The sequence below is a fragment of the Salmo salar genome, chromosome ssa12 (genome assembly GCF_905237065.1).
Source record: "Salmo salar chromosome ssa12, Ssal_v3.1, whole genome shotgun sequence".
Classification (NCBI taxonomy): Eukaryota; Metazoa; Chordata; class Actinopteri; order Salmoniformes; family Salmonidae; genus Salmo; species Salmo salar.
The window spans coordinates 79,153,685-79,176,432 of record NC_059453.1 but is presented as its reverse complement, the minus strand read 5'-3'; the positions used below and the strand labels follow the sequence as shown (position 1 = coordinate 79,176,432).

Here is a 22,748-nt window from a genome sequence, read left to right as displayed (position 1 = left end):
TCCTTTTTTTGTCCACCAAAATGTTCTTAATTTATTCAGCTGGTTATTGATTTGAACAATTTGTGCCAAGTTTCTTGAAAAATAAGCTATAAAACATGTTTAGTACATTCCTGAGATTTCAATATTCCATTCACTGCAGTGCACGCAATCCCCTCCCAGCGCAAAAAGCAAGAAGCCTGGCATCTTGGAAAGTCCCTCAACAACTGAGCCAATTATTTGAAAGTGATCTTATTATTCCCATTGAATGAAGATACACATTTGAAATTAATGAACCTCAGCTACTGAAACATTTCCACCACCAGAGGGTGGTCATATGATGTTATAAACTCAGCAAAAAAAGAAACGTCCCTTTTTCAAGACCCTGTCTTTCAAAGACAATTCATAAAATCCAAATAACTCATTTAGCAGATGCTCTTATCCAGAGCGACTTACAAATTGGTGCATTCACCAATTTGTAAGTGGAACAACCACTTTACTGGAATGAAAGGTCGGATTCACGTTTATCGTCAAAGGAATGAGCGTTACACCGAGGCCTGTACTCTGGAGCGGGATCGATTTGGAGGTGGAGGGTCCGTCGTGGTCTGGGGCGGTGTGTCACAGCATCATCGGACTGAGCTTGTTGTCATTGCAGTCAATCTCAACTCTGTGCGTTACAGGGAAGATATCCTCCTCCCTCACGTGGTACCCTTCCTGCAGGCTCATCCTGACATGACCCTCCAGCATGACAATGCCACCAGCCATACTGCTCGTTCTGTGCGTGATTACCTGCAAGACAGGAATGTCAGTGTTCTGCCATGGCCAGCGAAGAGCCCGGATCTCAATCCCATTGAGCACGTCAGGGACCTGTTGGATCGGAGGGTGAGGGCCTGGGCCATTCCCCCCAGAAATGTCCGGGAACTTGCAGGTGCCTTGGTGGAAGAGTGAGGTAACATCTCACAAAAAGAACTGGCAAATCTAGTGCAGTCCATGAGGAGGAGATGCACTGCAGTACTTAATGCAGCTGGTGGCCACACCAGATACTGACTGTTACTTGTGATTTTGACCCCCCACCCCTTTGTTCAGGGACACATTATTCCATTTCTGTTAGTCCCTTGTCTGTGGAACTTGTTCAGTTTATGTCTCAGTTGTTGAATCTTGTTATGTTCATACAAATATTTACACATGTTAAGTTTGCTGAAAATAAATGCAGTTGACAGTGAGAGGATGTTTCTTTTTTTGCTGAGTTGATATGGGCCTACTCAAGGATTTCAGGAATCTTGCTAGGGTTCTATCAGCTCTCACTGTTCCAAGGTGTGATGATAGTCACCATAACCACCACTACCATGCCATGGTCAAGATCTTATATCATATATTAATACACTCAAGAGTTGATCTTACTTTTGATAAATATCTTCAACATTTGATTTCATTATCATAATGCAAAAGAATTGGCAGTCAGAGTATCAAATAGGAAATATCCTATATTTTCCAATAGGAAAGATAGATTTAGACAGTAAAGGTATTTTATTGTATTTCAAGTACTTGCAACAGTAGAAGAAATCTTTGTCATTCTGATTTGTATATTTAGAATTACATTTACTAGTGGGAGAACTACAAAGAAAGGGCCATAGATGGCAGTGAAAAATGTTAATGACATATTTTTTGTATTTTCCTATTACTGAATAAAATATATAAAAATCAAAGCTCTATGAATATGATCTGTTGCTAAGCTGTGCTCTTCTCTTCCAGGACCTCTGTAAGACATGCATATCTGTCTCTCGTATATCAGATGAAGCAAGTGCTGACATTAGCCTTGCTTAGAGTTCTTTGCACACATATGTTGTGGTGTGTCAGTGTTTTATGACAGTTGGGGTGTGGTACCAGCCTATAATTTGTTACTTACAACAAACATTAAAAAAAGTTATGGATCATTATTGAGTTAATTTGTAAAAATCTAAATTATTTGTGTTATAATCTGTCTTTTTACCGTTATAACTGTGAAGATTCCCCAGGAGATTTCTTTCTGGCACAGAGAGCTAGAGAAAGAGAGAGAAAGAGGGGGGGTATACTGGTATCTGAGAATGGCTCAGCAGCCTCTGTGTGGTAGAGATAACACTACTGCATACATAGAAGACTGTTTCTTCGGAATTGGAGGTCTGACCCCAATGGGCACTGGACTGCCACCGCTGTCCCCCCTCCCCCATCATCATCTTATTACCATATCATAGAACTGCTCAACTGTATATTATAGGTTCCACTTGGTCAGTTTCAGATATCTTTCTCTCTCTCTCTCTGTGTGTGTGTGTGTGTGTGTGTGTGTGTGTGTGTGTGTGTGTGTGTGTGTGTGTGTGTGTGTGTGTGTGTGTGTGTGTGTGTGTGTGTGTGTGTGTGTGTGTGTGTGTGTGTGTGTGTGTGTGTGTGTGCCAGTGCATAGACAGAGATGTATATGTGTGTGTATAAATGTGTTTTTTAGCTTATGTACATTTGTGTATTAAGAGTGGCATGGCTTTGCAGGGTTTCAGGTTTTATTGGTTGTATGTACAGGAAACACATGGTATACTCCGTCCAACAAAATGCTTATTTGCAGGTTCCTTCTCAACAATTCAACAACGGTAAGAAATAATAAAATAAAAGAATACGAATGTAAAGTAAATGGCTCAGTAGAATAAAATAAACATTTTATGATTAGTATAATACCTACTGTATATTCCTCTGTGTCTGCTGGGTGACAGTGTTCCTCTGTGTCTGCTGGGTGACAGTGTTAGGCCCGTAATTCCCGGCCTCCCCCTTTCATCTTGATAACCTCTTATCAGAGACAAGCAGCTCAGTGAGTGCCACCAGCCACATCCCTCGCCACCGCTCTCCACCACTCTCCTCTCCTCACACAAACCCAGCTGTACACAGTCAGGACCTCATCCTCTTTCTCTCTTCTTCATTGTTTTCTCTTTCTTTGAGTGAGCCATAAGGCTCAAAATTATCTCTCTGACTTAAGATTTAATGCTTAATTCATCAACAGATATAGTTCCTCTGAATTGTTCTAATTTGAATATTGTGTATTTGAATACTCTCTATCACCATGATAGGAACAGGGACTATACAGCAGTTGTTCATGTAAATTCTCTTACATTTCCACTTCAAAAAGACAGTTACAGGCAGTGAGCTACAGTAGGACGTGTTTCTTGTGCAATGAAAGGTTTCACTTCTCTCTAACTCTCTCCTAATTTCCATGAAAACTGTAAATGAACAAAGGAGGAGGAAAGTCGAGGATGCTTTGACTAGCAAATGATTGTGACAAAGTGAGGCCTGTCTGAAGCCTGCCTGTGTCCAGACCATATCTCTCTCCATGATTGCAGCACCTCTCCCAATTTGCATTACTGTCCTCCACTCTAAGCTGTGCAGAACCACAGAGAAATGTATTCTTTGCATTTTTTATTTGTTTTGTTAAAATGCCCATCTCTCCTTTTTACGATGTGGGTCTTATCAGCGTTGTATGCATATCCATTAACAGACAAAAATAGTCCCTGCTGCAAGCTGGCTGCATAACTCAATGAAGATTGTAATTCAGGAGCAGATACTGAGAAGAATTCCAGTGTGCAAAATTCAGTGAAATTCAGAGACAGTGAAATTCTGACGTACAAATTGTATTAGTCCAAGACATTGGTCGAGACATATAGTTGAAGTCGGAAGTTTACATACACTTCGGTTGGAGTCATTAAAACTCGTTTTTCAACCACTCCACAAATTTCTTGTTAACAAACTATAGTTTTGGCAAGTCGGTTAGGACATCTACTTTGTGTATGACACAAGTAATTTTTCCAACAATTGTTTACAGACAGATTATTTCACTTATAATTCACTGTATCACAATTTTAGTGGGTCAGAAGTGTACATACACTAAGTTGACTGTGCCTTTAAACAGCTAGGAAAATTCCAGAAAATGATGTCATGGCTTTAGAAGCTTCTGATAGGCTAATTGACATTATTTGAGTCAATTGGAGGTGTACCTGTGGATGTATTTCAAGGCCTACCTTCAAACTTTGCTTGACATCATGGGAAAATCAAAAGAAATCAGGAAAGACCTCAAAATAAAATTGTAGACCTCCACAAGTCTGGTTCATCCTTGGGAGCAATTTCCAAACACCTGAAGGTACCACGTTCATCTGTACAAACAATAGTACGCAAGTATAAACACCATGGGACCACGCAGCCGTCATACTGCTCAGGAAGGAGACGCATTCTGTCTCCTAGAGATGAACGTACTTTGGTGCGAAAAGTGCAAATCAATCCCAGAACAACAGCAAAGGACCATGTGGTCCCGTGTGGCTCAGTTGGTAGAGCATGGTGTTTGCAACGCCAGGGTTGTGGGTTCGATTCCTACGGAGGACCAGTACGGAGAAAAATTTTCATGAAATGTATGCATTCACTACTGCAAGTCCCTCTGGATAAAAGCGTCTGCTAAATGACTAAAATTTAAATGTGAAGATGCTGGAGGAAACAGGTACAAAAGTATCCATACCCACAGTAAAACAAGTCCTATATTGACATAACCTGAAAGGTCACTCAGCAAGGAAGAAGCCACTGCTCCAAAACCGCCATAAAAAAGCCAGACTACGGTTTGCAACTGCACATGGGGACAAAGATCGTACTTTTTGGAGAATTGTCCTCTGGTCTGATGAAACAAAAATAGAACTGTTTGGCCATAATGACCATCGTTATGTTTGGAGGAAAAAGGGGAGGCCTGCAAGCCGAAGAACACCATCCCAACCGCGAAGCACGGGTGGCAGCATCATGTTGTGGGGGTGCTTTGCTGCAGGAGGGTCTGGTGCACTTCACTAAATAGATGGCATCATGAGGCAGAAAAATTATGTGGATATTTTGAAGCAACATCTCAAGACATCAGTCAGGAAGTTAAAGCTTGGTCAAAAATGGATCTTCCAAATGCACAATGACCCCAAGCATACTTCCAAAGTTGTGGCAAAATGGCTTAAGGACAACAAAGTCAAGGTATTGGAGTGGCCATCACAAACCCTGACCTCAATTCCTATAGAAAATTTGTGGGCAGAACTGAAAAAGTATGTGCGAGCAAGGAGGCCTACACACCTGACTCAGTTACATCAGCTCTGTCAGGAGAAATGGCCAAAATTCACCCAACTTATTGTGGGAAGCTTGTGGAAGGCTACCCGAAACGTTTGACCCAAGTTAAACAATTTAAAGGCAATCCTACCAAATACTAATTGAGTGTATGTAAACGTCTGACCCACTGGGAATGTGATGAAAGAAAGAAATCATTCTCTCTACTATTATTCTGACATTTCACATTCTTAAAATAAAGTGGTGATCCTAACTGACCTAAAACAGGGAATTTGTACCAGGATTAAATGTCAGGAATTGGGAAAAACAGAGTTTAGATGTCTTTGGCTAAGGTGTATGTAAACTTCCGACCTCAACTGTAGCCACCAAACTCAACCCCACGATTTGAGATAGAGTTGAGTGGCGACTAGTGTGGGCGGACTGGAGCTCCGACCAAACATGAAATGAAAATGTTATAAAAAAAATGACAGATTTCAGCATCCAAAGAATAGCACGCATTTACAGTCTATTGTTGGGGTGCTGAAATATGTCGTTTTTGATAAAAACTTAATTTTATGTGACGTTGGAGCTCCAGTCCCCCCACACTAGTTACAGTTCAAATCTATTGTAAATCGTGGAGCTGAGTTTAGTCGGCTAGTCCAGATATTACTGACACAAGCCACATTAATACCCGTCAACTCCCCTTTTTATACAACAATACCATGTCATAAATGGAATCATATAGAAAATTTAAAAAATTGTTCATGTTAACCATTCCTGTCAACATAGAAGTAAATAATGATCATAATAAGGAGTTTCTGGGTATTGATACATTTGCTGACAATTTCTAGTTGGGACTGACTATAGCGAGTCTACCCTAACAGACAAATTAGATCTCTTGGTATAGCAGGACAAGGAGGTGTGTCTTTCAAAAAAAGTTCTCCCCAACCCCTCCCATCTCTCCCTTTCTAACCTTAATCTCAGTCATTTTCGAGGGGTTCTAGAACTCAGTTAGTCTTCTGGAGATTTTCCCACACATACACAGATACAAACCTCAGGCTGTATGATCTCTTAATCTCTCACCTAGCTGGGTATCCTTCTACTGTGGCCGTACTTTACTCACCTTTGACATCCACTCCTCACAGGGACCTCAGGTAGGTGCAGCATTTCTGTCACATTACAGTGCCACTGTACACACTATCAGCCTGTGAGTGGCAGTGGAAGTGTAATGGTGTGAAGCTGGAATCTGTGGAAGTTAGCATTCTGCATTACTCCAGATCATTCGTTGTTTGATTGGCTGCAACACTATGGGAGATCAAAGTGTTAAGTGGCAATGGCTTCTTTAGATAAAGTTCTTAAACTTTTTCAATAGTTACATTTTGGTAACCCTAGCTACAACTGTAACACTACAGTTACAGTAAAGGAGGGCATGGTTGAATTATTTATATCCAGACAAGTGTACACTTATCAACATGGGTCTTAATTGCTCATCATGTCTTTATTGCTAGAATGTTACTTCTCTTCATCTAGTTGGATTAATAATTTGAGTTGAATCTTAATTTAACATAAAGCATTTTCATTATATTAATTATTGACATCTATTTATTTTTGCCATAACGGCTGGTATACAATGAGAGTAAAACTACTATACCATTGGACATTTTTACAGTGTCATTTCACTATTTTCCTGTTGTGATTATTTGGGCAAATTGTTTTGTTGTTGTTATTGCAGTGATAGCATTGATTTATTATGCACCATTTTTTTATTAAGAGAAGTTCCATAACAGTGGTTTTCTATGGTCCACTGGCTGTTAGTCAGCAGTAATTGTGTTACAATAGATTTCAACTAATCAGATGAGATTAGTTGATTCCGTCATATCACTGGTGCTAGGTATATTAAGTAGGACAATAATGTACTCTATCTGATTTTCTCAGACTCTATCAGACTCTATTAGGCTCCTCTTTTCCCTTATCACAAGGGAATAAAGGTATGGTGCAACATTGTGTCTACTACTAACTACTGTACACCCTGCACTGTGTGATACAGAGCAGACCATACTTCCGTTGTTTCCAGAGATTAATTCTTTGTTTTGGCTAGAAGAACTCTCTGTTACATTATACCATCAATTCCATTGAATATGATAAACTCACTTTATATTATACAAAATTGTCACTGGCCTTTATCAAATTATCTAAGCACCAGCACCATGCAAGTGCTGAACATCTATAAACAGATTATTTCCATTGAATGAACTGTTTTCAATTTCATTATTACCATTTTTATTTGTTTTTTCCTTAGAAGTACTCAATGTTTTAGCCCAGGGATGTTTCTCTCATATTCTGTTTTTACAAAACGCATAATATGAATTCCTATAAAGGTCATTTGTTGTAGTCAGCAAACATTTGTTCACTGTTTGTAATTACAGATAGGCTTATTAATTATTAGGGTCTACTTTCAGCCACAGGCAAATGAGGATTGTTGAAAGGGAAGTTAGAAAAGAGCTGCTGCTGTCGAGGGACCATCATGTCTTGAAGTTACATGGGTTTCTTTAAAATGGCATCCACACAAACAACATTATTTGTAAACACTTGAATGTAAATCACATCGTCCTACTGAGATGCTGGTCCTGTCTGGTTGTTGCTATAGGTCAAATCAGGTCCCAACTAGATCTATTCCCTGGGACTCCCTAAGAATGGCAGATTTCTCCAAATCCTTTCTGTTGTTTCAGAGTCAGTGGTTATCTCTGTAAAAATGGAGGATTCCACTGAACAGTCTCACTGGGTGTCTCCGGCTCTGCTCAGCTCTGATCCCCTGGCCAGCTTCTCCTCAGAGCCTGGCTTACTACCTCCAGGAGAGGAGGGAGAGCCCTTCTTCTCCAACCATGAGACTGATTTCTCCAGTCTGCCCTCCTACTTCTCCAACCCCAGCCACAGCAGAGCTCCATCAGCCTACAGACACAGCTCAGGTCAGCAGTGTGGAACCTAACATAACTTTAAAACATTTATGTTGACCTTTCAGAGTTTAAATTAACATTGAATATAAAAGTATTTGAAAAATGTGTAATGAGGGACTCCCCTGACAACTATGCCCTTCTATTGTATCTCTCTCGTACAGTTCGCCAAGTGTACTCCTCGCCCTCTCTCCCAGGCAACCTCCAATGGCTGGAAGGGCCTGGAAGCCACTCCCTGAGCTCTCCTTACAACCCATCAACTTCTACTTGGACCAGCAACCCTTTCACCAAGACTTCACTGCACCCACACACCCCAACCTCCCTTTATGCCTCCAGTGCCACATCCTCGTTTTCCTGCAGAAATGGGTACCCCTCTCCAGGCAGGGATGGCAAAGAAAGTCCCAGGCTTCAGGAGGCCTTGAAGGCCGAGCGCTTGAGTCCTTTAGGGGGAGGTGGTGGAAGCAGTTTTCTGAATCTGACTTCTGCAGCTGGGGGTGTTTACACACCATCTCTCCACTCCCACTCGCAGATGCTGGGCCCCTACAGCTCGTACATAACCTCTCCACAGGACTACAGCACAGCAGGCCTCTACTCTCCAGGAGCATGGATTAACCCCTCCTCCTACTCCCCCAAACTACGTAATAAAATGAGGCTGTCCCCACCAGGTGAGCAAAATAGGACTCCAGAATTTCCAGATTTTTGGGGGGTTCAGTAGAGATTACTTAATTACATACATCTTTATGTGCACTAACTAATATCGTAGGCTAATTATTTGGGGTTCAATACCTGAGGAAGTGGAAACTCAAAACACATTAACTAGATCGCTAACTCTAAATATAATACCCACTGCTAGTAGCCATGTATTCATCCAACAGTAAATGTAATGTCCTAAAAAAACTTTGCAGACTACTACCTACAGTAGGGCTGTGACGGTCATTACATTTTGTCAGCCGGTGACTGTCAAGAAAATAACTGCCGGCCTCATGGTAATTGACACTGAATTAACTTAATTAAACACGTTTAGCATCTCCTGGCTTCCATGTATAGCCTACAATTCACTGATGCAGACATTTGGAACATCTACATTTTAAAAAGTCTAATAAATCCATTTAATATAGCCGACACCATCACAATGAATCCATTATTTATTTTAGACAGGTTTAAAGAAACATGATATGAAGAAAATGTACTCTATTTCAGAAAAACAGAATAGCATTCTCTGAGTTGTCTTTATGTTAGGCCCTGATATGGGTAAGTTTAAAAAACAAGAAAATCATGCCATCTGGGTTGCTTAATATAAGCAATTTGAAATGAGTTATACTTTTACTTTTGATACTTAAGTATATTTAAATTCAAATACTTTTAGACTTTTACTGAAGTAGTATTTTACTGGGTGGCTTTCACTTTTACTTGAGTCATTTTCCTTTAAGGTATCTTTACTTTTACTCAAGTATGACAAGTGGGTACTTTTTCCACCACTGGCTATATGTTTTGATTTGTAATACATTCTAAGGCTGCGTGATTCGACTCTTATGATGATTTGAAAAAAGTTGCATGAAAGGCATGAGCTTTTCTTTGGGTTTTTTTGCAGGCTGCACACACTTCATCAGTTACTCATTTACAATTTGACAAGCACTCGATAATATTCTCACCAGGCCTCGAATTTCCCATTGGTATCCCCCTTGTGTGGCCGTAATGCCCCCTAAACAATCCATGCCTTTTGCAGCCAAAGTGGCCGTTGTGCCATTGGGCTGAATATAATACACTGAACAAAAGTATAAATGCAACATGTAAGGTGTTGGTCCCATGTTTCATGAGTTGAAATAAAACATCCCAGAAATGTTCCATATGCACAAAAAGCTTATATCTCTCAAATTTTGTACACAAATTTGTTTTCATCCCTGTTAGTGAGCATTTCTCCTTTACCAAGATAATCCATTCACTTGACGGCTGTGGCATATCAAGAAGCTCATTAAACAGTATGATCATTACATGGGTGCACCTTGTGCTGGGGACAATAAAAGCGAATGTGAAAATGTGCAGTTTTGTCACACAACAAAATGCCACAGATGTCTCAAGTTTTGAGAGAGCGTGAAATTGGCATGCTGACTGCAGGAATGTGCACATGAGCAGTTGCCAGTTAATTTCTCTACCATAAGCCGCCGTAACATTGTTTTATAAAATTTGATAGTACGTCCAACCGGCCTCACAACCGCAGAGCCACGTGTAACCACGCCAGCCTAGGACAGATGGCAGATGGCAGACGTTGTGTGGAATAGCAGCTTGCTGATGTCAATGTTGTGAACAGAGTGCCCCATGGTGGCGGTGGGGTTATGGTATGGGCCGGAGTAAGCTACGAACAACGAACACGCATTTTATCGATAGCAATTTGAATGCACAGAGATACCATGGCGAGATCATGAGGCCCATTGTCGTGCCATTCATCTGGTGCCATCACCTCATGTTTTAGCATAATAATGCACGGCCCCATGTCACAAGGATCTGTACACAATTCCTGTAAGCTGATCATTTCCCAGTTCTTCCATGGCCTGCACACGCACCAGACATGTCACCCATTGAGCATGTTTGGGATGCTCTGGATCAACGTGTACGACAGTGTGATCCAGTTCCCATCAATATCCAGCAACTTCGCACAGCCATTGAAGAGGAACTGGGACAACATTCCACAGGCCACAATCAACAGCCTGATCAACTTTTTTTCGAATGAGATGTGTTGCGCTGCATGAGGCAAATGGTGGTCACACCAGATACTGACTGGTTTTCTGATCCACGACCCTACCTTTTTTTAAGGCATCTGTGACCAGCAGATGGATATCTTTATTTCCAGTCATGTGAAATCCATAGAGTAGGGCCTAATGAATGTATTTAAATTGACTGATTTCCTTATATGAACTGTAACTCAGTAAAATCTTTTAAAAAGTCGCTTGTTGCGTCTATATATTTGTTCAGTGTAATTATAATTCCCTTCTCCCGGCTGCTGTGCTCCAAAGCACTCTCACTCACATGGCTCTCTCAGATATCTAAATTTTTATTAGCTAATGCCCGTCACGTGATCAGGTCCTTGTCACAGCTAAGAAGTAAGCTACAAGTGAAGACAGGCACATCGGGGATGCAATTGCACGTGTCCCTTATCAAATTCTGAGGCGCATATTGAAGATGTTAGAAGAACTGTCCAAATTTAGCCTACTTTTCGTCAGCCAATAAGATGAGCAGGCAAAAGAATTAGCCTATGTCAATCTACTATGCCCCATCGTACAGAAGTTGACCTATTCTATTGGTTGTCCTTCTGTGCAATAAATAAATATTCCAAACATACTCTGGGACAGTTGTGGGATGCGATAGATCCCAAATTAATACAACCACTCGCATCAAAAAACGTTTTAAAAGAAATGAGGCTGATGCAAGAGATCAGAAAATTTTGCTTAAAATGTTGATAAACTATTAGACTATTTCTTCATATTATAAGTGTAGCAATGTGCACACGGCAGTAGGCTAGAAGTGCGATTTTTCCAAAATGCAATCAATTAGCAGAAAACACTGGTCTCAAAAATGACCATGCGATTATGCATGTAATGCTTTATTATAAAGGTACATTTTTATGGTGAAAATGATTTTCCCAAAATTTGAAACTTGTGCTGCCTATGTATTTCTGTTAGGCTCTACACCCGTTGTAAAGCAAATTAATGTGCTTAATTTTATTAAGAAGTTATTTGGCCACTTTAGTTGTAATACAAACATTATCAAAACATATAGGTCTATGGGCTAGGCTGAATGAGGTGTGCGACTATGATTTGAGAAAGTTGCAAAATATGTGTGAAATTAGCTTTGATTTAGAATGGACCATTAACATGTCTGTCTCGGACAGAGCATGAGGGGAAAAAATACATGTCATCTATGCACCTAAATAGAGAATGGAGGACGCTTTTCCTTTTGTTCATTTTCATGCCAGCCTGGTAGGCTATACTCCTATTGTAAAGTGAAGCATTGTGCTTAATATTAGGAAAGTTGATAAATAAATAAATAAAGTAGGCCTAGCCTATAGAAAGCTGATGGGATCCTCGTTTTAATAAAGGCCATCAAAACTCTGTTTTCTAAGCAAATGCATTAGCCTATAGAAATGTTACGCAACTTGAGCTCTCTTGAAGTGTTTGATTTGATTTTCGAAAACATTTGCATTGATGTCAGAGTGACTAGAGGGATGATAGAGTCCTGAGTACCCGACAGTTGTCAAGTTTGGTAGGCTACTAATGACCATCAGCAGCATCAGAGCTCGGAGAAGCCAAGTTACCATGACTAAATGGTCATGTGGAATTTTACTGTGAATTTGATTGTGTGGTGGTAATATGGTCACCTTAACAGCCCTACAGTATTAACAATGAGACCTATAGGCCTATGCCCTCAACAACAAGTGCATTTCACTCAAGTTCTACTCTATACCTCAAAGCCATACCAAATAGTAGCTATTGAGCTGAATATTCAGAGTTGAGAAATAACAATTATAACTACAGAAAGCTGAGACCCTCCTCTCTTTGACAGTGACAAGGGAACGAAGCCTCCAAAGCTGTGTTTTAACCGCAATTGCAGTGATTTTTGCAATTCGTACCAGTCATTGGCAGCAGAGAACTGGAAGGAAAGGAGGCCAAAGAACGTGTTGGCTTTGGGGATGACCAGTGAAATATACCTGCAGTACATGCTACGGGTGGGTGTTGCTATGGTGACCAGTGAGCTGAGATAAGGCGGGGCTTTACCTAGCAATGACTTATAGATGACCTGGAGCCAGCGGGTTTGGCGACAAATATGAAGCGAGGGCCAGCAAACGAGAGTATACAGGTCACAGTGGTGGGTAGTATATGGGGCTTTGGTGACAAAACGGATGGCACTGTGATAGACTATATCCAATTTGCTGAGTAGAGTGTTGGAAGCTATTTTGCAAATGATCGCCGAAGTCAAGGATCGGTAGGATAGTCAGTTTTACAAGGGTATGTTTGGCAGCATGAGTGAAGGAGGCTTTGTTGTGAAATAGGAAGCCGATTCTAGATTTAATTTTGGATTGGAGAGTCTGGAAGGAGAGTTTACAGTCTAACCAGACACCTAGGTATTTGCAGTTGTCCACATATTCTAAGTCAGAACCGTCCAGAGTAGTGATGCTAGTCGGGCGGGCGGGTGCGGGCAGCAATCGGTTAAAGAGCATGCATTTAGTTTTACTAGCATTTAAAAGCAGTTGGAGGCCACGGAAAGAGTGTTGTATGGCAATGAAGCTCGTTTGGAGGTTTGTTAACACAGTGTCCAAAGAAGGGCCAGATGTATACAGAATGGAGTCGTCTGCTTAGAGGTGGATCAGAGAATCACCAGCAGCAAGAGCGACATCATTGATATATACAGAGAAAAGAGTTGGCCCGAGGATTGAACCCTGTGGCACCCCCATAGAGACTGCCAGAGGTCCGGACGACAGGCCCTCCAATTTGACATACTGGACTCTATTTGAGAAGTAGTTGGTGAACCAGGTGAGGCAGTCATTTGAGAAACCAAGGCTATTGAGTCTGCCGATAAGAATGCAGTGATTGACCAAGTCGAAAGCCTTGGCCAGGTCGATGAAGATGGCTGCACAGTACAGTACTGTCTTTTATCGATGGCGTTTATGATATCGTTTAGGACCTTGAGCGCGGCTGAGGTGCACCCATGACCAGCTCAGAAACCAGATTGCATAGTGGAGAAGGTACGGGGGGTTTCGAAATGGTCCGTGATGTGTTTGAAATTATCGATTATCGGAGATTTATCAGTGGTGACAGTGTTTCCTATCCTCAGTGCAATGGGCAGCTGGGAGGAGGTGCTCTTCTTCTCCATGGACTTTACAGTGTCCCAAAACTTTTTGGAATTAGTGCTACAGGATGCAAAGCTAGCCTTAGCTTTCCTAACTGACTGTGTATATTGGTTCCTGACGTCACTGAAAAGTTACATATCGTGGGGGATATTCGATACTAATGCAGAACGCCACAGGATGTTTTTGTGCTGGTCAAGGGCAGTCAAGTCTGGGGTGATGCAAGGGCTATATCTGTTCTTAGTTCTACATTTTTTTGAATGGGGCATGCTTATTTAAGATGGTGAGGAAAGCACTTTTAAAGAACAACCAGGCATCCTCTACTGACGGGATGAGGTCAATATCCTTCCAGGATACCAGGGCCAGGTCGATTAGAAAGTCCTGCTCGCTGAAGTATTTTAGGGAGCGTTTGACAGTGATGAGGGGTGGTCATTTGACCACGGACCCATTACGGACGCAGGCAATGAGGCAGTGATCGCTAAGATCCTGGTTGAAGACAGCAGAGGTGAATTTAGAGGGCAAGTTGGTCAGGATGATATCTGTGAGGGTGCCCATGGTTACGGATTTAGGGTTGTACCTGGTAGGTTCCTTGATAATTTGTGTGAGATTGAGGGCATCTAGCTTAGATTGTAGGACAGCCAGGGTGTTAAGCATATCCCAGTTTAGGTCACCTAACAGTACGAACTCTGAAGATAGATGGGGGGCAATCAATTCACATATGGTGTCCAAGGCACAGCTGGGGGCTGAGGGGGGTCTATAACAAGCGGCAACGGTGAGAGATTTATTTCTGGAAAGGTGGATTTTTAAATCAAATAAAATCAAATTTAGTTGTCACATACACATGGTTAGCAGGTGTTAATGCAAGTGTAGTGAAATGCTTGTGTTTCTAGTTCCGACTATGCAGTAATATCTAACAACTAATATAACCAAACAATTTCACAACTACCTTATACACACAAGTGTAAAGGAATGAATACAAATATGTACATACAAATATATAAATGAGTGATGGCCGAACGGCATAGGCAAGATGCAGTGGATGGTATAGAGTACAGTATATACATATGAGATGAGTAATGTAGGGTATGAAAACATATAAAGCGGCATTGTTTAAAGTGGCTAGTGATACATTACATCAAGATGGCAAGATGCAGTAGATGGTATAGTGTACAGTATATACATATGAGATGAGTAATGTAGGGTAAGTAAACATTGTATATATAAAGTGGTTAGTGATAAATTGATTACATAAATCTTTCCATTATTAAAGTGGCTGTTGTTGAGTCAGTGTGTTGGCAGCAGCCACTCAATGTTAGTGATGGCTGTTTAACAGTCTGATGGCCTTGAGATAGAAGCTGTTTTTCAGTCTCTCGGTCCCCGCTTTGATGCACCTATACTGACCTCGCCTTCTGGATGATAGCGGGGTGAACAGGCAGTGGCTCGGGTGGTTGTTGTCCTTGATGATCTTTTTGGCCTTCCTGTGACATCGGGTGGTGTCGGTGTCCTGGAGGGCAGGTAGTTTGCACCCGGTGATGCGTTGTGCAGACCTCACTACCCTCTGGGGAGCCTTCCGGTTATGGGCGGAGCAGCTGCCGTACCAGGCAGTGATACAGCCCGACAGGATGCTCTCGATTGTGCATCTGTAAAAGTTTGTGAGTGTTTTTGGTGACAAGCCAAATTTCTTCAGCCTCCTGAGGTTGAAGAGGCGCTGCTGTGCCTTCTTCACCACGCTGTCTGTGTGGGTGGACCATTTCAGTTTGTCCGTGATGTGTACGCCGAGGAACTTAAAACTCCTCACCCTCTCCACTACTGTCCCATCAATGTAGATAGGGGGCTGCTCCCTCTGCTGTTTCCTGAAGTCTATGATCATCTCCTTTGTTTTGTTGACATTGAGTGTGAGGTTATTTTTCTGACACCACACTCCGAGGGCCCTCACCTCCTCCTTGTAGGCTGTCTCGTCTCCCTGTAGGCTGTCACTACCACTGTAGTGTCGTCTGCAAACTTGATGATTGAGTTGGAGGCGTGCATGGCCACGCAGTCATTTGGAACAGGGAGTACAGGAGAGGGCTGAGAACGCACCCTTCTGGGGACCCAGTGTTGAGGATCAGCGGGGTGGAGATGTTGTTACCTACCCTCACCACCTGGGGGCGGCCCGTCAGGAAGTCCAGGACCCAGTTGCACAGGGCGGGGTCGAGCCCCAGGGTCTCAAGACCCAGGCTTAATGACGAGTTTGGAGGGTACTTTGGTGTTAAATGCTGAGCTGTAATCGATGAACAGCATTCTTACATAGGTATTCCTCTTGTCCAGATGGGTTAGGGCAGTGTGCAGTGTGATGGCGATTGCGTCGTCTGTGGACCTATTGGGGTGGTACGCAAATTGGAGTGGGTCTAGGGTGTCAGGTAGGGTGGAGGTGATATGGTCCTTGACTAGTCTCTTAAAGCACTTCATGATGACGGAAGTGAGTGCTACAGGGCGGAAGTCATTTAGCTCAGTTACCTTAGCTTTCTTGGGAACAGGAACAATGGTGGCCCTCTTGAAGCATGTGGGGACAGCAGACTGGGATAAGTATTGATTGAATATGTCTGTAAAGACACCAGCCAGCTGGTCTGCGCATGCTCTGAGGACGCGGCCGGTGATGGCGTCTGGGCCTGCAGCCTTGCGAGGGTTAACACGTTTAAATGTTTTACTCACGTTGGCTACAGTGAAGGAGAGCCCGCAGGTTTTGGTAGCAGGCCGTGTCAGTGGCACTGTATTGTCCTCAAAGCGAGCAAAAAAGTTGTTTAGTCTGTCTGGGAGCAAGGCATCATGATCCGCGACGGGGCTGGTTTTACTTTTGTAGTCCGTGATTGACTGTAGACCCTGCCACATACCTCTCGTGTCTGAGCCGTTGAATTGCGACTCCACTTTGTCTCTGTACTGATGCTTAGCTTGTTTGATTGCCTTGCGGAGGGAATACCTACACTGTTTCTATTCGGTCATGTTTCCAGTCAAATTGCCCTGATTAAAAGCAGTGGTTCGCGCGTTCAGTTTTGCGCGAATGCTGCCGTATATCCACGGTTTCTGGTTGGGGAATGTTTTAATAGATGCTGTGGGTACAGCATCACCGATGCATTTGCTAATAAACTCGCACACCGAATCAGCGTATTCGTCAATGTTGTTGTTCGCCGCAATGCGGAACATATCCCAGTCCACGTGATCGAAGCAATCTTGAAGCGTGGAATCCGATTGGTTGGACCAGCGTTGAACAGATCTGTGGGCGGGAGCTTCCTGTTTTAGTTTCTGTCTATAGGCTGGGAGCAACAAAATGGAGTCGTGGTCAGCTTTTCCGAAGGGAGGGCGGGGGAAGGCCTTATATGCATCGCGGAAGTTAGAATAACAGTGGTCTAGGGTTTTGCCAGCCCTGGTAGCACAGTTGATATGCTGATAGAATTTGGGGAGCCTTGTTTTCAGATTAGCCTTGTTAAAATCCCTGGCTACAATAAATGCAGCCTCAGGATATGTGTTTTCCAGTTTACTTGAAGTCCAATGAAGTTTTTTCAGGGCTGTCGATGTGTCTGCTTGGGGGGGAATATACACGACTGTGATTATGATCGAAGAGAATTCTTTTGGTAGATAATGCGGTCGGCATTTGATTGTGAGGAATTCTAAGTCAGGTGAACAAAAGGACTTGAGTTCCTGTATGTTGTTATGATCACACCACATCTCGTTAATCGTAAGGCATACACTCCCGCCCTTCTTCTTACCAGAGAGATGCTTGTTTCTGTCGGTGCAATGCGTGAAGAAACCAGGTGGCTGTACCGACTCAGATAGCGTGTCTCAAGTGAGCCATGTTTCCATGAAACAAAGAAAGTTACAGTCTCGGATGTCTCTCTGGAATGCTACCCTTGCTCGGATTTCGTCTACTTTGTTGTCAAGAGACTGGACATTGGCGAGTAGTATGCTCGGGAGCGGTGCGCAATGTGCCCGTCTACGGAGCCTGACCAGAAGACCGCTCCGTCTGCCCCTTCTTCTACGGCGTCGTTGTTTTGGGTCACCGTCTGGGATCCGATCCATTGTCCTGGGTGGTAGGCCAAACAGAGGATCCGCTTCGGGAAAGTCGTATTCCTGGTAGTAATGTTGGTGAGTTGACGTTGCTCTTATATCCAATAGTTCCTCCCGACTGTATGTAATAAAACCTAAGATTACCTCAAATTGGAAAGTTGGATTTTTAAAAGTAGAACCTCAAATTGTTTGGGCACAGACCTGGATAGTATGACAGAACTCTGCAGGCTATCTATGCAGTAGATTGAAACTCTGCCACCTTTGGCAGTTCTATCTTGTCGGATAATGTTGTAGTTGGGGATGGAAATGTCAGAATTTTTGGTGGCCTTCCTAAGCCAGGATTCAGACATGACTAGGACATCAAGGTTGGCTGAGTGTGCTAAAGCAGTGAATAAAACACATTTAGGGAGGAGGGTTCTGATGTTAACATGCATGAAACCAAGTCTTTTACGGTTACAGAAGTCAACAAATGAGAACGCCTGGGAAATAGGTGTGGTGCTGGGGGCTGCAGGGCCTGGGTTAACCTCTACATCACCAGAGGAACAGAGGAGGAGTAGGATAAGGGTACAGCTAAAGGCTATAAGAACTGGTAGTCTAGTGCGTTGGGAACAGAGAATAAAAGGAGCAGATTGCTGGGCGTGGTAGAATAGATTCAGTGCATAATGTACAGACAAGGGTATGGTAGGATGTGAATACAGTGGAGGACACCTAGGCATTGAGTGATGATGAGAGAGGTTGTGTCTCTGGAGGCACAAGTTAAGCCAGGTGAGGTCTCAGAATGTGTGGGGGTGGGACAAAAGAGCTATCTCAGGTATGTTGGGCGGGGCTGGGGGATCTACAGTGAAATAAAACAATAATAACTAACCGAAACAGCAGTAGACAAGGCACATTGACATTACGGACAGGCATGTGTAGCCGAGTGATCATAGGGTCCAATAAGCAGCAATAGGTGAGTCAGGGAGCCGTTCGGTCATCGCTACTATGCTAGGCGAGCTGGTGACACGGCGATTCAGAAAGCTAGTGGGCTGGGGCTAGCAGATGGGTCTTCGGCGACGTCGCAACGGAAAAGCCTGTTGAAACCACCTCGGACGATTATGTCGGCAGACGTACTGATGGATCGTGATGGATCGGCGGGGCTCCGTGTTGGCAATAAAGCGTCCAGGCCAATTGGCAAAAGAGGTTTTGTAGCCCAAGAATTAGCTGGTAGACCTCTTCGACTAGCTGGGAGATGGGCCTAGCTCGAAGCTAGCTCAAGGCTAACTGGTGCTTGCTTCGGGACAAAGGTGTTAGCCAGCAGTAGCCATGTGCTCTTTCTACGTTTATAGGAGCTCTTTCTGTTTTTTACTATCCATGATCTTAGCTGTCTAACTGATGACACTAGAATCGGGGAGTCAGAACAGGTCTCTGCTGATGTCGCATTTGACTTTGAATGTGAGTTTGCATGACCTCAGCTCTGCCTATCACAAAACTGTCCGTTGCACACTAATCAGCCAAAGGCTCATTATATACTAAACAAAAATATAAAGCAACATGGAACAATTTCAACGATTTTACTGAGTTACAGTTCATATAAGGATATCAGTCAATTGATATAAATTCAATAGGCGCTGATCTATGGATTTCACTTGACTGGGCAGGGGCGCAGCCATGGCTGGCCATGGGAGGACATAGGCCCATCCACTTGCGAGCCAGGCCCACCCACTAGGGAGCCAGGCCCAGCCAATCAGAATGAGTTTTTCCTCACAAAAGGGCTTAATTTTAGACAGAAATACTCCTCAGGCCTCCTGAGTGGTGCAGTGGTCTAAGGCACTGCATCGCAGTGCTAGCTGTGCCACTGAAGATTCTTGGTTTGAGTCCAGGCTCTATCGCAGCTGGTCGCGACCGGCACATTGGTGCGGCTGGCTTCCGGATTAAGTGGGCATTGTGTCAAGAAGCAGTGCGGCTTGGTTGGGTTGTGTTTCGGAGGATGCACGGCTCTCGATCTTCGCCTCTCCATACGGGAGTTGCAGCGATGAGACAAGACTGTCACTACCAATTGGATACCATGAAATTGGGGAGAAAAGGGGTTTAACATTTTTACAAATTTAAATAAAAAATAAATAAAATAAATACTTTGCAGTTTCAACAGCTGTCCGGGTGGCTGGTCTTAAACTATCCTGTAGGTGAAGAAGCCAGATGTGCAGGTCCTGGGCTGGCGTGGTTACATGTGGTCTCGGTTGTGAGGCCGGTTGGATGTACTGCCAAATTCTCTAAAACGACATTGGAGGCGGTTTATGGTAGAGAAATTAACATTCAACTATCTGGCACCAGCTCTGGGGGACATTCCTGCAGTCAGCATGCCAATCGCATGCTCCCTCAAACCTAGAGACATTTGTGGCATTGTGTTGTGTGACAAAATTGCACATTTTAGAGTGGCCTTTTATTGTCCCCAGCACAAGGTGCACCTGTGTAATGATCATGCTGTTTAATCAGCTTCTTGATATGCCACACCAGTCAGGTGGATGGATTATCTTGGCAAAGTAGAAATGCTCACTAACAGGGATGTGAACAAATATGTGCACCAAATTTGAGAGAAATAAGCTTTTTGTGCATATGGAACATTTCTGGGATCTTATATTTCAGCTCATGAAACATGGGACCAACACTTTACATGTTGCATTTATATTTTTGTCCAGTTTATATTAGTATAACAGAAATTGCGCAACATGCCCATGGTCCGCCAGCGATGTTAAGTTTTTTCATAGTTTTATTTTTCGTTTAAAAAAATGTTGGTGTGTGTATTAATTTCAACCGGCCCACCCAACTAAAAAATGGTCCAGCCCAATAGGTATTTGCCAGAATTGCCAGATGGGCAATCCACCCATGCTTTCCTCTGAACATCCTTTGGGATTTCAGATGATTCTTTGGGAACAAATGACCAGTAGGAGACTTATGTAGTGTGTTTGTGATTTGTGGCAGACGCCAGGGAGTGCGTCAACTGTGGAGCCACTAACACCCCTCTATGGCGTCGAGATGGGACAGGACACTACCTGTGTAACGCCTGTGGGCTTTATCACAAGATGAATGGCCAAAACCGTCCCCTGATCCGGCCAAAGAAAAGACTGGTATGATATGGCACAAGGATTGGATAAGCTAATCAGTTGTAAATTCTATTGTGTTGACATGCCAATCTATTGATTGAAAAATTCAAAGAATCCAAATGAACATTGGAACTCACCTTTCATCCACAGAATTGACGTACATTCCTCTCTCTCTGTTTCAGATTGTCAGTAAGCGGGCTGGGACACAATGTGCCAACTGTAACACCAGCACCACCACATTGTGGAGACGGAACGCCAGCGGTGAGCCTGTGTGTAACGCCTGTGGACTCTACTTCAAGCTGCACAACGTGAGTCAATGAACAAGATACACTGATACAGTATACTGACTGCTAGAGAGCTACTATTATCAGCTTCTAGCTAGCACCCCTTCACTGGTGAAAAAGACAAAACCTCACACAACTCCAAGCTACTGAACCCTAGTCATTGAACCGCAATAGCGGTTTGTTTTAGATCTACCTCATGTAGTATAGTAGTATCAGGGTAATAACGGAGAAATAGAATGTACTAACTTATGTATATGAAGTAAAGGCACACTTCTCTTTTACAGGTCAACAGACCCCTTACTATGAAGAAAGACGGTATCCAAACACGAAACCGTAAAGTGTCCAACAAGAACAAGAAGGGCAAGATGAGTGCCATGTTGGAGCAATACCCTGACCTATCACAGGGTCCCACCCTCGATTACCACGGGGGCCCTTACTCCCTGGGCCCAGGGTCACTGCTCTCCTACAGCCACACCCCTCACTTCCTCCCCCCCCCTTCCGGCCTTCACCCGTCTGCCAACCTGTCCTACAACCAACACCCAAACACTGCCATGGTGCCCACTCTGGTGTGAAACAGACCTGGGCATATGCAGACCCATAAAGGCAGCAACATACAGAGCATACAGACACAAAGTAGCCTACTGAGGAAAAGCTTCTTTGTAGCAATGGATGCCCTGTACATAAATGCATTTATAGTTGCTTACCAATTTTGTGTGTGAAGTTGATCTTGTCTAAACACTGGACATAATATGGTGGAAAAATTTTCAGGATCAAAAAATACAACTTTTACAGAATAATTTGACTGTATTTTGTTAAAAGGCATATTCTATGTTTATGAAAAGTAAAACAATAAAAGTAAAGTTTATACGTCCCACTGTGATCATTGATACGGCTAACACTGGTATGAGCTTGTAGCTGTATTTTGTAAATACGCACCGACTACAGTTGCCATATCCCTTTTCAAATATTTATGATTTTAGTAGACCAATGTGAAAGGGCATTCAAATGTGACATTGTTATGCTTTTGCTACATTTCTATATTTGTCATTTTTTACAAGCTCCACATAAACAATAAAACATGAATGGTAATATTAAGAAAACTTCTATACTATTTCTGGTTAATTACTAAACAAATACCTGGGTTTTAGGCACAAGTTGATCGTTTTCAATGTGTAAATGGTATTTAAATGATCAGCACTGTTGCAGGTGCTGCAGTGAGTATCACTATAGTGGCATTGTACTCTCACTTGTTGAGGTATAATGGTGTCTTTGTCCAGGTTCTGTTGGGGTAAGGACTCTGACAGTGGAATTGTATTGGAAACACAAGACATGCAAATCCTCAGTTTTCCATTAAGCTGCGGGAAAGTGACAAAACATTTAACTCAAGTGAGGAACTTGTGCCAGGTTCTAAATTTAGATTGATGTGGCATTACTTACCGTTAGGTGAACAAAAAATGACACATGCGCACACACACACACACACACACACACACACACACACACA

The 22,748-nt window shown here is 42.9% G+C and overlaps 1 protein-coding gene and 1 long non-coding RNA gene across 4 annotated transcripts; one reads left to right on the top strand and one right to left on the bottom strand.

Moving 5' to 3' along the window:
* Window positions 1-705: 705 nt before the first annotated feature.
* LOC106565773 (uncharacterized) lies at window positions 706-2,761 on the bottom strand. The gene is made up of 3 exons (XR_001319731.2): window positions 2,681-2,761; window positions 1,967-2,015; window positions 706-765 (listed from the first exon to the last, which is right to left on the bottom strand). It is a non-coding gene; the product is annotated as an uncharacterized lncRNA (long non-coding RNA).
* gata1 (GATA-binding factor 1) lies at window positions 2,339-22,339 on the top strand. 3 transcript variants are annotated; one of them, XM_045690416.1, is made up of 7 exons: window positions 2,339-2,591; window positions 6,137-6,203; window positions 7,779-8,015; window positions 8,165-8,665; window positions 20,839-20,984; window positions 21,143-21,268; window positions 21,529-22,115. In XM_045690416.1, exons 3-7 carry the CDS (start codon window positions 7,802-7,804, stop codon window positions 21,814-21,816), a joined length of 1,275 nt encoding a protein of 424 aa, XP_045546372.1. In that variant the 5' UTR covers window positions 2,339-2,591; window positions 6,137-6,203; window positions 7,779-7,801; the 3' UTR covers window positions 21,817-22,115.
* The last annotated feature ends 409 nt before the right edge of the window (window positions 22,340-22,748 follow it).